Genomic DNA, 15,371 nt, shown 5'->3' with positions numbered 1-15,371 from the left:
ATAATATTACAAGGCCTTCGAAAAAAATTACTATACAAAAATTTACCGGGTCGGCACGGTGTCTTTTAAAACCTTGTTATCACTTATTTTTACCGTTCGGTAAACTGATCAACTAATTGCGTTCATATGATCAAAATTACGTAAATTATTAGGTTTTGCAATTCGAAGTACAAAAAAGAAATGACAGCCGCATTGTGCACGACACAAGAAAGGTAAACATATCATTTTTACCATTGTTTTATTCATCGGGTTTTGTGCCCAAGGAAAAATATACCGGTTAAATTTTGATTGAACTCCAAAAAAAATCTAATTTAATTAATTTGATCTGAGTCAAAATGTAATTTAAAAATATTTAGCATACTGCTGTATTGTATTTAAATGATGTAAATGCAGATTTTGTAGTGATACTTTCATTTGTGAATACTTTTTATTTCTCACGTCTGCAAATTCATTGCCTAAATCATTTAAAATCCTATATAGCTCCATTTCACCAGATAACAACAGCTGACAAAGTTAGTGGTAGACCACTAGTTATAAAACTACCAGGTTCATACCCTCATTTATAAGCACAACCTTCCATCTTATTTGGAAAAATAATCCATTGAAATACATACATAACTTTATAATGTAATAATATTTCCTTTCAACCATGTACTCTTTTTTATTGAATGTTTTTTTTTGTATAATCATTTCCTTGAATATAATGTTTAAATTACAAGTTGCTTTAGCCAAGTTTTATTTAAGAACATTTATATTTAATATTTAAGTTGTGCAACTATTGTTGACAAAAGATAGCTTAAAAATATATTGAAAAACAGAATACCTTTTTGCAAAGAAAATAAGTATCATCCATGTTTTTTTAGTGCAGTATTCGACAATGAGATATTTGGGACCCAAGACGAGCATGAATTAGCTCATGGATTGTGCTGGTTTGACACCCGTCAAAAAGCTGAACAAGCAATTGGCAGATTTGAGATTGCCACTGGAACAAAGTTTATTAAGCTGAGCCATGATACATATGGTATGATGTTAGAAACCTTATTTCATGTTATTATTAACAGTGAGCTTATTGTTTTTAAGTAGGCATATTGTTTGAATAACTTTAAACTGTTTTTGTTTATCATAATAATCTTATTTACCTCTAATACCATACTTGCAATATGAAATCTTTTAGTAAGATATATTACTCTCCCAAATGTTTGGTTTGGTTTTATTAACTATTTTATCAACAGAATAAAAAAACAGGCCTTTTAATGATATCTTTAAATTAGGTCATTTTGCAAATCAATTTCATGTTTACATTAAGCAAATTTTTTTATTCTTGTGAATTTGAAATATTTTACTAGATAATTAATTGCATGCATTTGGTGTGTAGTATTTAAATTTATTTCATGTATGATGCAGACAGGGCAAAGAGCAGAATTTGGTGGAAGATTGGAGTAAAAAATGGCTATGAGGCTGAAGGTATTTTTCTGGGAGTTCCCTATATTATTTTGTCCACAGCCAAGCTTGAATGTCAGTTTGGAAAGGATAGGGACCATAATCGCAAAGAGAAAAGAAAGAGAATGTCTACAGAGCATGGTGTAGGTATTTTTTATTCCCAATTTACATTTTGGCTGTGGTTATTTTATGTCTTATATATTGTTTTAGCTTTTAGTCAGTAATGTAAAATATCCATGACACCCTTTTTTAAAGTTGTTTTGTGAAATGTCCTAGGTTCTTACTGGGGCCTCAAAAAGAAAATACAATCAAGTGAAAGGTTCAAAGAAGAAAAATTGTGAAGCATTTATAACTGTTCGGGAAGTGGTGCGATTCCCACAGTTTGAGGTATGCAAAGCAATGTTTTTGTTACCTTTTTCTATTGATAAATTGTTTATATTATAAAGCTTTTGTGCTTTGCTTATGTTGATATTTTTTAAAAGTTGCTCAAGCACAGGCTAAATTAGGTGGCAGTTTATACACTAAACCAGGGGTGTCCAACCTTTTAGCTCTTGACGGCCGCATTGACAGCAGGGTTGGGCTTAAGCACTCGCCCACTCGCCAATGCCAGTGCAAATCGCTCCGGGCGAGTGCTGATTGACACCCACTTGCCCGACTCCCCGACTGGCGAGTGGCTTCGGCGAGAAATGTAATTAGTTGGTGTAGGACAACTTGTGTTAAGCACCACTAACAGGCGAAATATTACTTAGCGCCAGTTATTTCCTTAAACGCTAAGACGCAAATACATTCAACACCGCACAATTAGTAAAGGTTAATGGAGGTCATGTTCGAAGCGCGTAATAAAGATTCTTTGTCCCGTTGTATAATCGTAATAAAGACTCTTTGTCCCGTTTAAAAAATCGTTTACCGGCAAACAATCAAAGACGTCATTGCTGAAGTGGTAAATAGTTATGAGTAGGGCAAAAGTCAATAAAGTTAAAAATGTCCCTCGTCTGTCCACGAATCAAAGAATAAAGCTGTTTTCAGCACCTAGGGGACTGTTACTAAAAAGTTTATAGGTTAAAATAAAGTTAAAATTTACAATAAAGTTAAAATTTATTAATAAAGTCAAAATTTGTCAAATTATGGCTTTTGACAAAGTTTTTGTGTTTCTTGAGAGTAGTTTATGTTACTATCGTCGTGGAAGCATTGTAAATCAGGAAGTGTGACACAATTAAACCATATTAACCCATAAAAGCAGGAAATATGTCAAAATGCCCACTTGGATCAGCACTTCAGCAGTAACTTTTATCGCAAATTGTCCATTTTTTTATTGGTTGTTACAAAACACTTCCTCTTCATAAACGTGGTCTTTTCGAAGATCAACAGTTTGAATTGTAGGAATAGCCTGCTGACATGCAGTAATACAAAAATGCCTAAGCAAGCTTAATCTATCGCCATAAAAACGATGCACTTTTTAAAATTCATAAAAGAACTTGACTTTGCGACAAAATATCACGTTTGGGTCTGAAATCGACAAAATATTATGTTTGGGTAACTGGCATCAATTCAAAGAGGAACTGTGGCCTCTACAAATAAGCAATTTCGTTAGGTTAAAATAAAGTTAAAATTTGATAAAAATAAAGTTAAAATTAGTTTTTAACATGTTTTGAGGGAGCGAAATGGCCTACTGAACACTGCGGTATTTTAAAGTATGACCTAATGTGTAACTACAGCTGATTAGTCTACGTAATTATGTTGTTACGATTTCTTAAAGTTCATAGCGGTTAACCAAGACAAAATTATTTGCTGTTCAACCAGTAACTATAGTGTTAGGCGAAATGTGGCGTTTTGTTTGCGGCGTGAAGCAACCTGCGGTGAAACGTCCTTCAAGCACAGAAAAAACAGATAAAGAAAAAAAGAGAGCGCGAGGCTTTTTAGAAAAAAGGAAAACAGGCAGGCCGTGGCTACTAAATTGTCAGTGTTATTTTTTCACTAAAGATTGTAAAAATAATATTTCGGCTAAAAAACATTGTTTTAAGCGTAAATTTCTTTATGGGTCAATAATTTGGTCATTCATGCATGGAAATAAACGACAAGACTTTTATAAAAACTAATGTTTACGTATAGAAACTGTAAGACAGAATAACGATAACCCAAGAAATAACCGCGCTAGAACGGAAATTTGCAGACGGCGTGTCAACAAATTTGGCGAGTGTTATTTCGTCCGGGCAAGTGCAGATTGATAGCCGTTCGTCCGGCTGGCGAGTGTCTTTTTTGCTTAGGAACAACCTGGACAGTCTTATTTTCCTCAAGGCCACAAGTTAAATTTTTGTAGGGGTGACTCAAAAAGTTGTCAAATCGTAACGGAATAACATAATTAATCTTAAAAAGATGTCTTGTTGTCTAACGAACTCGTGGAAAAAGTATGGAACCTAAATGCAGATTGATCGCGCGAAGTGCGAAAAAAAATGCGTTTATTAGGTTTGGATTTGGAAAAACTTTTAATTCAATCGAAATGGTCTGAGGCACATAAAATAATCCCATATTGTTATAAACACAAGCATTTATGTAAGAATTGTATTTTATTAGTAATGTGGCGCAATATGCCATGATATAAATAACACTTTTGATATTAACAGATTTACTTCAAAGGGACTTAAAATACAATAAAACAGATAGAAGAAGTTCGCGCAAAGCGCGAAAAAAGTGTGTTTGCTTTGAAATTTGTCAAAAATAATATTTTTTGAAGGACGGCCAGGTGCCCCCTCTGGATCCACCCCTGCTCTAATGCTCTTAGCCAATCTAATGACCAGCAATGGTAGACGAATGTTTGGCTGGCCTATAAAAAAACCTAATTTTAGACCTGTCTCAAAGTTCCAATTTCAGCATTTTTTTCTATACTGGCATTTGTTTTAAATTTCGTGAAAGTTTTTATTACATTGCCAAAAATTAAAAACAAATTAAAAATATATGCCCGATATTTTTGAATACGGTTTCCGTTTGTCCGCAACCCATTTGTCAGCCTTCCTCTGTTCAACGGTAAAAAAGCGCTGATCTAGTTCAAAAGACAGCCTCAAAACGTAAACGAAGCGGACGTACAAATATAATTTGCGCGAAGCGCGAAACTTTTTACGCAATTACCTATAGTTAAAATAGTCAAAAAGTATTTGTAATGGACTCGTGTCTATAATTTGTTCAAAGAGGCCGCGGGCCGGTTAAATTACATCGGCGAGCCGATCCGGTCCGCGGGCCGTAGGTTGCCTACCCCTGTCATACACTGATTTCTTTGTGCATCAATCAATCAATTAAATCAAGTTTTTTTAGCGCACATAAGAATTCTGTTCACTGAGAATGTAGCGAAAAAGCCTAGCTCACTGATTTAACTGTAGTCCCTTAAGTCGTAAATAATTCTAATCTGCATTTAGCATATCAACCATTAACGCATGCCAGCACGGTCACGGCCGCCAACACATGCTTATTAAAATACGTGTTAACGGCCGCACAATTTTTCATCGACGGCCGCAGGTTGGACACCGTTGCACTAAACTGTTTAGTAGTTTTTATTTGAGCAATTTAAATTTCTATCTAGCTAGAACACATAACATTTTCATAGCCCCACAAAAATAATAAAAAACAGCTCAGGATCTGGGTCTGGCTTATAAATTCTGGCTCCAGCAAAAGTGATTGTCTCCAGAGCATTGGGCTGTGGCTCCCCACTCCCCAGCCTTGGTCTTAAATGAAAAAATCTAGCAAAGTTTTTATGCCTAAAGTTCAACACTGATTCCCCCCATTTAAATAAAGAAGGTCAATTTAAAATTTGTTGTACTATTAAGATCACATCTGACACAAAATCAAAAAGGGAACATGCTTCAAAGAGGCTAAGAACAGCTTTGCAGTCCATCGGTGCTGAACTACAGGAAGAATTTAGATGTTATGTCCAATTTCCAACAATGAGTGCACATTCAGGACATGAGACATGTCAGGTACGAATGCTGAAGATTCTCATTTTGTTAATATTACAACAAAGTTGAAGTAATTAATTGATTTAAGAAAATAAACAATATATATTTATAAATTTATCATTTGTTGCTATCTGCTAGCTTTTATATCAAGCTAAAAAATATTTCTTGTACTTGTCAGTTCAAAATATTTTATCAATATTTGTTTTATTTATTATATTCTGTGTCAGTTCAAATATTTTATCCATTCAGTATTGTAATATTAAAATTGGACTCTTGTTTGTAATTAATAAGTTTATTGACAAACAATATGGATCAACCTAAAGTTTGCTATTTTAACGACTCAAAATTTTATAAAAATATACAACTTTACTAAAACGCAGCAAGTGACATTTAGAAGTAATGTTTTACAGAACTGGATAGGTTGTAATGTTTTTGTCTTGATGAGTAATGTGTAAGCTGTGAATTAAGTAAAAAGCCTCCCATGATGCAATTCAAAGATTAGCCCAGTTTTTTGATGAAGGAAAACAATTCAAAATCTAAATTTATAGATTTTGTTTTATAAAAATGTAGGAATTCCAAATCTTACAGAAAATTAGTAAGTATCACAGCCTCAGAAGTCTCACGTTTGCAATCCTCTTTTTCAAAGGTGGAAGGCTTTCTTCTGACAGACGACAACCTTCCCGGTAGTGAGACCCTCATGATCCTGGAAGACGAGCAAGAGGTCAAGCCGCAAGTGATCCAGATCATCACTGACGTCAGCGACCAAAACCACGATCCGGGCTTCAGTGTCGATCAACTGTCCGCCTCTTGTGAGGAAAGTTCTTCACATATAAACACGGTTGAGGTCACAACCACATCACCAATGGTAAGAGGGTTTCATGAAATGTTGATATTCAGTGAAAATTTCGGCCAAAAAATGAATATGTGAAATGATAAATACTTTCAGTGGAAAAGCGTTTTATTTTTAAACTATTTTCTTTGAAAAATGAATAACTTTTCAAATATAGGCTAATATTTCAATTGGGACTTCATGGACCACCTAAAACTAGTTCACGTACCCCTAAGGGTTCGATGGACCCCAGTTTAAGAACCCCTTACTTAGAGTTATAGAAAACGCTTGAAAAGAATATTTACCTTTTTGAATTCGATATTCCTGAAATCTGTTCAGGGCCGATACCCGATGCTGTAGTTTTTGTCACAAGTTTTGGGTTTCGAGATCGACATGAGATACATCCAAACTTGGATCCTCCTATAATTATAAGCACTTTTGCTTTTCGCAGGTTTTCAAGTTTACTCACCCGGACCCTGGCGCGCTTATGCGTGTCGACCAACTGCTCGACGACATTCGCGTCGCCGTCATGTCGGTGACGTCACAAGAGGCGATGACGCGCGTCGAGCGGGGACTGCAGAAGGTGCTCGGCGATCTCAACACTTGGTGACGCGAGCGAAGCGCCCTGTTGTGTGACGTCAGAGTTCAAATTGAGGCTGCGTCTTTATGGCGATGTTGTTGGGTGCGGCTTGTACTGGCTGTTTGTGTGAAAGGAAGAGGATTCGCCCTGAAACAACCAGTCGAAGAACTTTTTGAATATCTTAGGATTTGAGTTGAACCGATAAGTTGTTTTAGTGCTCTAAAAAACGTAGAGGCTAGTGATGGAAAGACTAACTTTACCTTATTTATCTTAACTTGCTTTGGTTGGGAGGATGATTAACGTGATTAAGTCATATATTGTGGCTTAATTGATAAAAGGTCACAATTGGGGAAACTGTATGACTTCTACTTTAATGCTTTAAATCTGTAAGATTTGTCGGAAAAAGTCATATAAGAAAACATATGCCAAAGACTAATTGATCAATAATCATACATGAAATACGAAAATGTGCAAAAAGTATTTGCAGTGTTTCCGTTGGTAATAAAAAGTAGCTGTACTGACCTCGTGTCTTCTTCTGGTGCGTTCTTTAGTAATAATTAATATAATTTTATTATTGACCGTAAAATGGTGAAGATCCAATCATGCTAAATGAATTGTTTGACGAAATGTAGTTCGGTTTGTTTTCGTTGGTTTTAGTTCCTGTTAAAATTTTCACAAGTTATTGTTTCACCGATTAAGTCTTAATATTTTCCCGCCAGACTGCTATATTGTATATAAAAAAAAAATTTTTTTATTGGAGCAATAATCCTCACTAGATTAAACGTTTTTTGGTTTAAAAGCGTTTAGTTTTTTCAGTCTATAATCGCTACCTAATCATCTCATTGTATTGACGAATAACCAAAGTCGCTTAGTTGTTTAAGAAATTATTCCACGAACCGTGGTTGTGCAACCTGCCGCCCGAGTCAGGCCTTGGTTTTTAGGCCCGCAGCAAGACTACTGTGATTAGAAGTTTCTGGCTATTGTGGTAAAAAACGCACAATGAATTTGATAAGCTTGTTTTCTGCTAACTTCTACCGAAAATAATACCACCATATTTTGATATTTTGTCCCTCATTAAAAAATGTTTTTTTTTAGCATTTTTCCAAACTCGGGCTTACGAAAGCCTCGCATCGATCATTACTGACTAGTGAATGAACGAATAAAAAACAAACTATGGACTACCTGACGTTTAGTTCCCGCGAAACTGGATAGATAGTGTTTAAGACAGCAATAGTTTGTAAGTCTTTTTTAAAGCAATTTTAAAACCAGTGTATGTGTGAATGTACGATTTTATTTTCGTTGCTGTCACTAATACCAGATACTTCGTAACAAATTCAGGTATATCCCGTGGTCTTATTTCAACAGTAAACACCTTCCGTAAAATTCAAACACGTATAGCGATAATAATTAATTAGCCATCGACGTTCAAAGTTTTTAAGCCGAGTATTACCATTTCCAAAGGTTTTTATATATAGGAATGGTTCTGGGTCAGTACAAAAGACAATACGTATTAGTAAAAAACTAAGAAACTGGGTTAACATAAAGTCTGTTCAGTTATGAAATAAATAGGCCTATGCATGTATATAGAATATTCGTAAAACAAATAAATTAAAAAAATATGGACGCCCTAAAACACATTTTGGATTATTGATTTTGAAGTGTGTTTACTTTGTATATGAGGTAAAAAACATAGCCTACGGCTACAAAGTATCGTTTTTACCTGCTGCATATAGGATAACTAGAATATAACCGTGACTTGGATGGTATAGTTATTTTAGCAACTTGACTTTTTTATTGATTGTGCTTAACCAAAGCTTATATCACTGTATAGGTATTGGTTTAACAATCTGATGCACTTTTTTTAACATGGTCGAATTGCTTCGACTGAAATAAATCCTACAAATTCAACAGTGTTGGACGTGTTTTTAATGCAAATGATTTGATTTGCAATGGCAATGACTTCAAACACGACTTCTCCTGCTTCTTTTTGGAAACGATTATTTTGCTAAAGCTTTGACTTAGACCAGTCTTCTCAACTTTTTGGCCAGGGCCCAAAATTGGGTTGCTGTTCAATTTGATAGGATCGACAAATGCTATAGTTCACATGAGTGGATTTATTTAGAATTTAGATTGGTTCTGAGCACGATTTCGCCAATTTGGGGCAAATTTCGGAGCGATACGAAGTCATGGTTTAAATTAATTAAATTCCAACTTATTAATGCTGTAACGTCTTACTTTTTTCGCCGTAGCTTCGCGGTTATTCTTACACTTAGATTTTGGGTCGGCGCGGAAGAAGATTGGGAAACATTGATTTAATGTTATTTCAAAGTGGTTGGTTTACAACACTGGAAAACCAGGCTAGCGTACAAGAAACAATAAATAGGGACCACATCCACACTGGTACTTTAATAGCCATGACTATTCTGAGAACCCTGTAGTTTTCCAGGTCCTGCGAAGCAATTGGCACCGGCTGAAAAGATGGCTGTCCCACAGGCGCCGCGCAAACTAATTTAATCAGCCCTGTTGTTGCCGTTTTTACGGAGATAAGAAGCCCCATGCGGTATAAAGAGTAGGGCCTAACTCTGTTTACGCTTAAAGCTGAATTTCGTCTCGACTTCCGGCCTAGAGCAACCGTGAATAATTCGAACCGATAAATTTCCTTACCAACGCCCTTTTGGTTTGCTTGACCTCTAATGTTTTATTGACCTCCAAACACCTTGAGGTTTTTATATTGGTTATAGGTTAGAAAAGCACTTACATTTTTGGAGTTTTGCTGTTTTAATATAAATGAAACTTATATTAGTAGGCTACCGGGTTGGTGTTTCCAGAAAAATCTCGTTCATTGTTTCGCAATTGTTCTATAATAGCGGCTCTTCACTTTTGCCTAATCGTTGTATATTGTCAGGCTGTGAAAGCACCGCAAGTCTGAAGCTCTACGGCTACGCTTTTTAACAAGTTTTTTGTGATTTTTATACGACGTCACAATCACCAAGCGAACTGTAAAGTAATAAACCCGCCATAAGATGGTCGTCTCATTAAATATTAAAGCTAGGTCGATTTATTTTTCTGCATTGACCTCGGCCAGAAAGGGTTTTTTTACACAGCACCGCAAGGCATCCATAAATCGACGCGAAGCCCCTGCAAAAGCTGAAGACCGCATTACGAAGTAACAACGCGCGGTCTTCAGTCCCAAGGGTTTCGCAATTCTCCGAGCGATTGGCGATCGGCCGAGTCCATCAAAGTTCTTCAGCGGCCTCAAATGCATTAACTTTAAGCAGAAAAGGTTTAACTAGAAAAAGTAGGCTGTTTTCTTCTCCGTAGGCTGTTTTCAGGCAGCATAAAAAGAGCCGGCGATAGGGCACTTTAAATCCAGAATTTGTATAGCAGGTTCGTAAGTCTTGTTCGCGTTGTGGCCGCTGATTGTTTCATACTTCACGAAGTCTTAAAGCCGTCTGGTTAAGTCTTGCGTAGAACTTGCGTGATCAACAATAGGGATGGCCGATAAAATCAGGTTGAAGCCTATTTAGATGGTGTCGTTAATGATTCGTTAAGAAACTAAAATGAGGATATTGCAGCCATGTTTTTTTTCGCCAGAAGGATAATTTACTCCAAAACTGGTAAATTAACAATCAAGTACGCGCTTAAGGTAAACTAACTGCCTAATACTAAAAATCATTGGTTTCGCAAAACATCATTTAATAATTTGCATACTGGTTTACAGATATAAATTTGGGATCAGGGCATCTGAAAAAATACAAAGTAACGACATTCCTACAGCATGTAATACTATAACTAATACTTTAAATCCTTATACATTTTGTCTTTTTAAAATGACTGCTTTAATAAGGAGAATATAAGTAAAGGACATTAGATTTAAGCAAAAGCTAAGATCCAGAAATTCCCGAATTGGAATAAATTGATTTGTTTGCTAGAATTGCTAAACAAACCAAGCATACAATTTACTGATTTTAAGTATTTACTAACTGTTTAAGTGGTCTTTGGATATCACTGGATTACTCCTTTACGATCATTGGTGTCATTGGAGTACGTATGACTTATTTATCGATGAAAACGATTTATTATCGATGAAACCCTCTATAATTTACATTTATTTTCAACTCTGAAATTTTTTAGGATACGGGTTTTATAGGCGCCCAAGTTCCTTGAGAGAAGTGATTCTTTTCTATTGGAACTTGGGGTGAAATAAGAAGAAAATGCCAATTGCTGTTGTTTTACCCCGCGCCCTGAAATTATTCTTATAGTCGCGCAAACTTTACGTTGCCACCAAAGACTTTAAAAGTCGAAAGTAAGCTTGTCGTTTTGAATTAGGTTAGGTGATTAAAGGCCAGGTTTGATATGAATAATGCACGAGTGTGGTGAGCGTGGCGTCTTCTGGTTGACAAGAAAATCTAATATACAAGCGTCTTGGGGAAGCCACACATGACGCCGAAGGATAATGCATCGTCGACAATGGCTTAACAGGGTTTTCACGTACTTGGAACACTTGCGTGGTATTTACGAGCCCAGTTTCGCGTACGGTAATTAAAGCACGGGCGGGTACAGTGATGGTCTGGCATGAGGGTGGACGGCCTCTTGTGTGATTAGTCAACTTTTAACGCATGAAGGCTAAATAAAACACATCCCTTACCTTTATGCAATTTATTATTTATACGTGTAAGCAAGCTTTAGTTGTAAAAGCCTTCAACAAGGAAAAGTACAGATTCGGCCAGATCCTTTTATTGGAATTGTTTTCATAGCTGTAATGCGTATCATTTTTACTGCGACAGGTGGGCTAAATAATGAGGATGTTAAACGCAGCACAAATTACTGAGTTTTAGATAATTTTCTTATAAAACAAGGGTAAAATAGGCACGAATTTCTTCAATCGCAAAAAGTATATTAAGGCAATTCATTGTGACCTAATGTGAAAATAATGAGACATTTTGATTAATGATTACGACCGAACTACAAAATAATCCCGATTGAAGAATTGGACGTAGTTATTTCTTAATCCGACATATTTTGATCGAAGGCTAAATTTAAAAAAAGTATAGAAATCATTTATTTTTGTTTAGCTTGACTCACAGAAACTAACTTTTGTAAATCCCTAACCTAAAACCCGGTCTTCATGGAAATTCTATCAATCTTTTATTACTAATTGTTTCCATTTTTCAATTTTCAAGTGCGTATGTATTTGTTTGCAGTCAGTCACATTTTGTGTATTGTTAAACGCAGCTGACATTAGCGAATATGAACCACGAAATACTGTATGTGTTAGCATTGATCAGAATTACCCCATTGTATTAATTGCCGCATTTATATGACATTATTTTTTTGCGCTGACCTCCGATCCGCCAGAAGTAAACTAAACAGTAAACCTAAGACAGTATATCCGCCTACACTCGGGGAATACCACCGAAAGAACGTCGATTCTATCGGCCATGTATTTGCCTTCGAACATGGCTTGATTAATTAATGTTGTATCGACGTCATATCACCGTACAGAACTCAGCAAAGCCATAAATATGTCATATCGTATTTCGGTAACCTGGTGCACATTTTCCTGGTGCATATTTGATGGGGTCGATCACACTGCAGAAAGGAAGCCTAGTATAGATTGTAGATTCCACAAAAGATCTTGTCGTTGTTGGTACATTAGGTGAAAGTTCAATTTTTATTGAAAAGTTTTTGCACAGCGTAAACAACAAACACAATTAATATGATGTTAAGATATTAGACGTGCACCAGCCACAGAATATATTTGTCGAGCAACACGACTAATAATTGTAATTGTTTTACGTGAACCAAACTAACAAGTGTTTTAAGGCAAGCAGGTTTATCTCTAAGTTACATTGTCTAATTTAAATTAGATAGAAAGATAATTAATAGACTAAAATCCGTTTGTTAGTTTTTTGGGAAATTAAAGCGAAATATGGCGGAGAAGCGGACGCTTCCTTAAAATGCTTATTTTCTGCGAAACAGTTGTATGACTAATTATATCGCTTCCAATCATCTTTGTGAGCACATTCACTAGTTGTCAGTTACGCAGTCAATAATTTGCACAACAAAGTTTGTAACACAGACGCGGACAGACAAAGGCGCAAATATGACGCAAGTTCATAGTCTTTAAACTTTAAACTTTTTTGAAGTCAGTTTATTAATTAATTATTGTTGTTACGAACGTTGTGTTGCATATTTATAGTATTTTATAGTTTGAGTATATACAATTTGTTTTTTAGGGACGTGTTGCTACATTTAGGTGAGAGATGCAAGCATACATGTGAAAATTTTAAAAACAATTGTTAGTTGTCGTAAGTCGCTTCTGTACTTGATGTTGCAAAATTTGTCTAACCAACTTACATTAGCAGCTCTAGCAGTTTCAATTCAATTTTACCGAAATCAATGGAAAGCACAGTTTGGTCTACAACTCTAAGCGGCTATGACGTAATTTCCAACTCGACGAATGGAAGCCGGAACCACCAGGAGAATGACGTCTCCAGTGCTTATCTTGCCTTTAGAATATTGCACTTACTCCTATTTATGGCTATATCAGGATTCATCACTGTGAGACTGTGCTTGTATGAGCACCATCTTCGGGGAACTAAGATTATGCGCAACGCCAATCTGGCAAACTTTCAACCAAGGACAAGGAGGCAGGCTTGGCATGGTAAATGTTTTTTGTCTTATTTGCCGTAGGTGCCTATGTTTCTTGACAACAGCGTTGCAGTTAATCTGCCATTTGTATTTTTATTTACCAGCAAACACACTAACTAAACGATCAAGCACACTAATTCTCCTTTGTGCCTTTGCCGCATACTGTCTTTCGTATCCACTTATCTCATGAAATTGATGTTTACAATTATTTAGCGTTGAACAATCCACGCATTTATTTAAATTGCGAAATCTGTGATCATACGCCATCTTGCGGCCATTTAAAAATATGTTCGGCCATGCATATGTAGTTTATACAACCAAGTAAGTCATTTAAATGCATGGCTTCAATGGGAAAGAAATAAGCCTTAATAAAACAGTTTTCTGTTCTTCTTGGCCCTGAGTAGATGGAATCTTATCTAGTAATTGATACTTCCTTATATATTTTTAATTTATTTTACAGAGGATGAAATCTAACTTTACCTTAACGCTGTTCGGTAATTAAAATTCGGGTGCCTATCTTTCCAGGTGGCGAGCAAGCGGTGAAGATGCGCGCTTGTTCGATCCTCTGTCCGCTTACCGGCACCCTACTCTACTTTAGCAAGCTCGTCTACGAGGTCATTCACTTACTGCCGTACGACCTGCACTTCTGCGCCTTCATGAAGAACTTCCTCTTCGTGCTGATGACCTGGACCCTGGTGTTCATCTACCTGCTGCTCTGGCTGCGTCAACGCTCATTTTACGTACACGCCAGCATGAAGCACCTCACTTCGCCGGTAACGCGCTTCCTCAGCGTTTTCACAGTGGTACTGATCCTGGCCAGCGGCGTCGTGGTCCCTGTTCTCTTCGGCATGGCGCGCTACTTTGTAGTCTCCACCAGCGGCTGCCACTTCGTGGAAGACACAATGCTGGCTTACGTCTACCTCGCCGTTATGGCAGCCATGTCGATCGCCTTCCACGTCGCACTGCTCTACCTCTTTGTGTGCCCGATCATCCGGCATAAGTCCGCGCTTACCCCGGCCAAGGAGCGCTTCCACAAGGGCGCCGCACCCGCCAGCGGCTTCACGCACGTCATCAAGCGCGCCGTCTACGTCACCATGTCGTGCATCATGTCCGACGTCACGGTCATCATAACGATGCCACTTCTTTCGTCCAATGAGGATCTGCAGACTGCCATTGAGGACTGCATCGTGCTCGCCAACATCATCGCCATGACCCTAACCTTCGTTAACTGGAGGAAAAGGTTATTTCCCTTTGCTGGAAAGCGACTCGATGGCGTCACCAAGCGGCGGAGAATCAGCGTCGCCACTCTTCAAACAACGACACCGAGCAGCTAACCAAACCGTTAATATGGGCGTATCGCAGGAGTTAGGCAGCTGTGTTGGTAAAGGGTGGCTATCCAGGGTTATTGTTTGGGAGGGGGGTGGAGGCATGATTTTTTGGGAGATTACGTCGCAAAGTTGCATCATAACTCGACGTCAAATTAGAAATACCTAAAGAAATATATGTTTTAATAACTGTTCGCAATCGTAATTACGCTATAGTTAAGGATATTTTTTGAAAAGTTTGGTATAAATTGGCAAAATATTAAAATTTAGAAAATAGTGGGACGTAATGAACACACAAAAATCGATGCGTACATTGCTCGATATAATGGCGTTGTTTTTTCATGCTCGATATAATGGCGGCAATCATTTTCTCTGCATATAAACCAGGTAAAGAGTTCGGTGAAAAAGCATACAGTTAATCAAGCTAAATTTTTTTCGAGGGGTGTTATTTTTGATACCACGTCCCAATACAGTTATCTACGATGTTTCGTAAAAATTGGAATAATTTGATAAACAGGGGCGGATCCAGAGTTTTTTTTATCATGACGTCACGTTTAAAATGTAACTTTGTGACGTCATATCTGTTTTTTTATAATGAG

The 15,371-nt window shown here is 36.9% G+C and overlaps 2 protein-coding genes across 2 annotated transcripts; both read left to right on the top strand.

Moving 5' to 3' along the window:
• The first annotated feature begins 82 nt into the window (after nt 1–82).
• LOC146133324 (uncharacterized) lies at nt 83–7,733 on the top strand. The gene is made up of 7 exons (XM_083397210.1): nt 83–212; nt 864–1,021; nt 1,405–1,583; nt 1,717–1,827; nt 5,256–5,405; nt 6,031–6,249; nt 6,665–7,733. Exons 1-7 carry the CDS (start codon nt 181–183, stop codon nt 6,821–6,823), a joined length of 1,008 nt encoding a protein of 335 aa, XP_083253336.1. The 5' UTR covers nt 83–180; the 3' UTR covers nt 6,824–7,733.
• A 5,462-nt stretch (nt 7,734–13,195) lies between these two features.
• Nucleotides 13,196–14,781, top strand: LOC146133323 (uncharacterized). Its single transcript, XM_083397712.1, has 2 exons — nt 13,196–13,460; nt 13,973–14,781. Exons 1-2 carry the CDS (start codon nt 13,196–13,198, stop codon nt 14,779–14,781), a joined length of 1,074 nt encoding a protein of 357 aa, XP_083253838.1.
• The last annotated feature ends 590 nt before the right edge of the window (nt 14,782–15,371 follow it).

The sequence above is a fragment of the Ascidiella aspersa genome, chromosome 9 (assembly GCF_963924565.1).
Source record: "Ascidiella aspersa chromosome 9, kaAscAspe10.2, whole genome shotgun sequence".
Taxonomy (NCBI): domain Eukaryota; kingdom Metazoa; phylum Chordata; class Ascidiacea; order Phlebobranchia; family Ascidiidae; genus Ascidiella; species Ascidiella aspersa.
The sequence above is the reverse complement of the archived record's forward strand: the minus strand, read 5'-3'. Positions and strand labels throughout refer to the sequence as shown.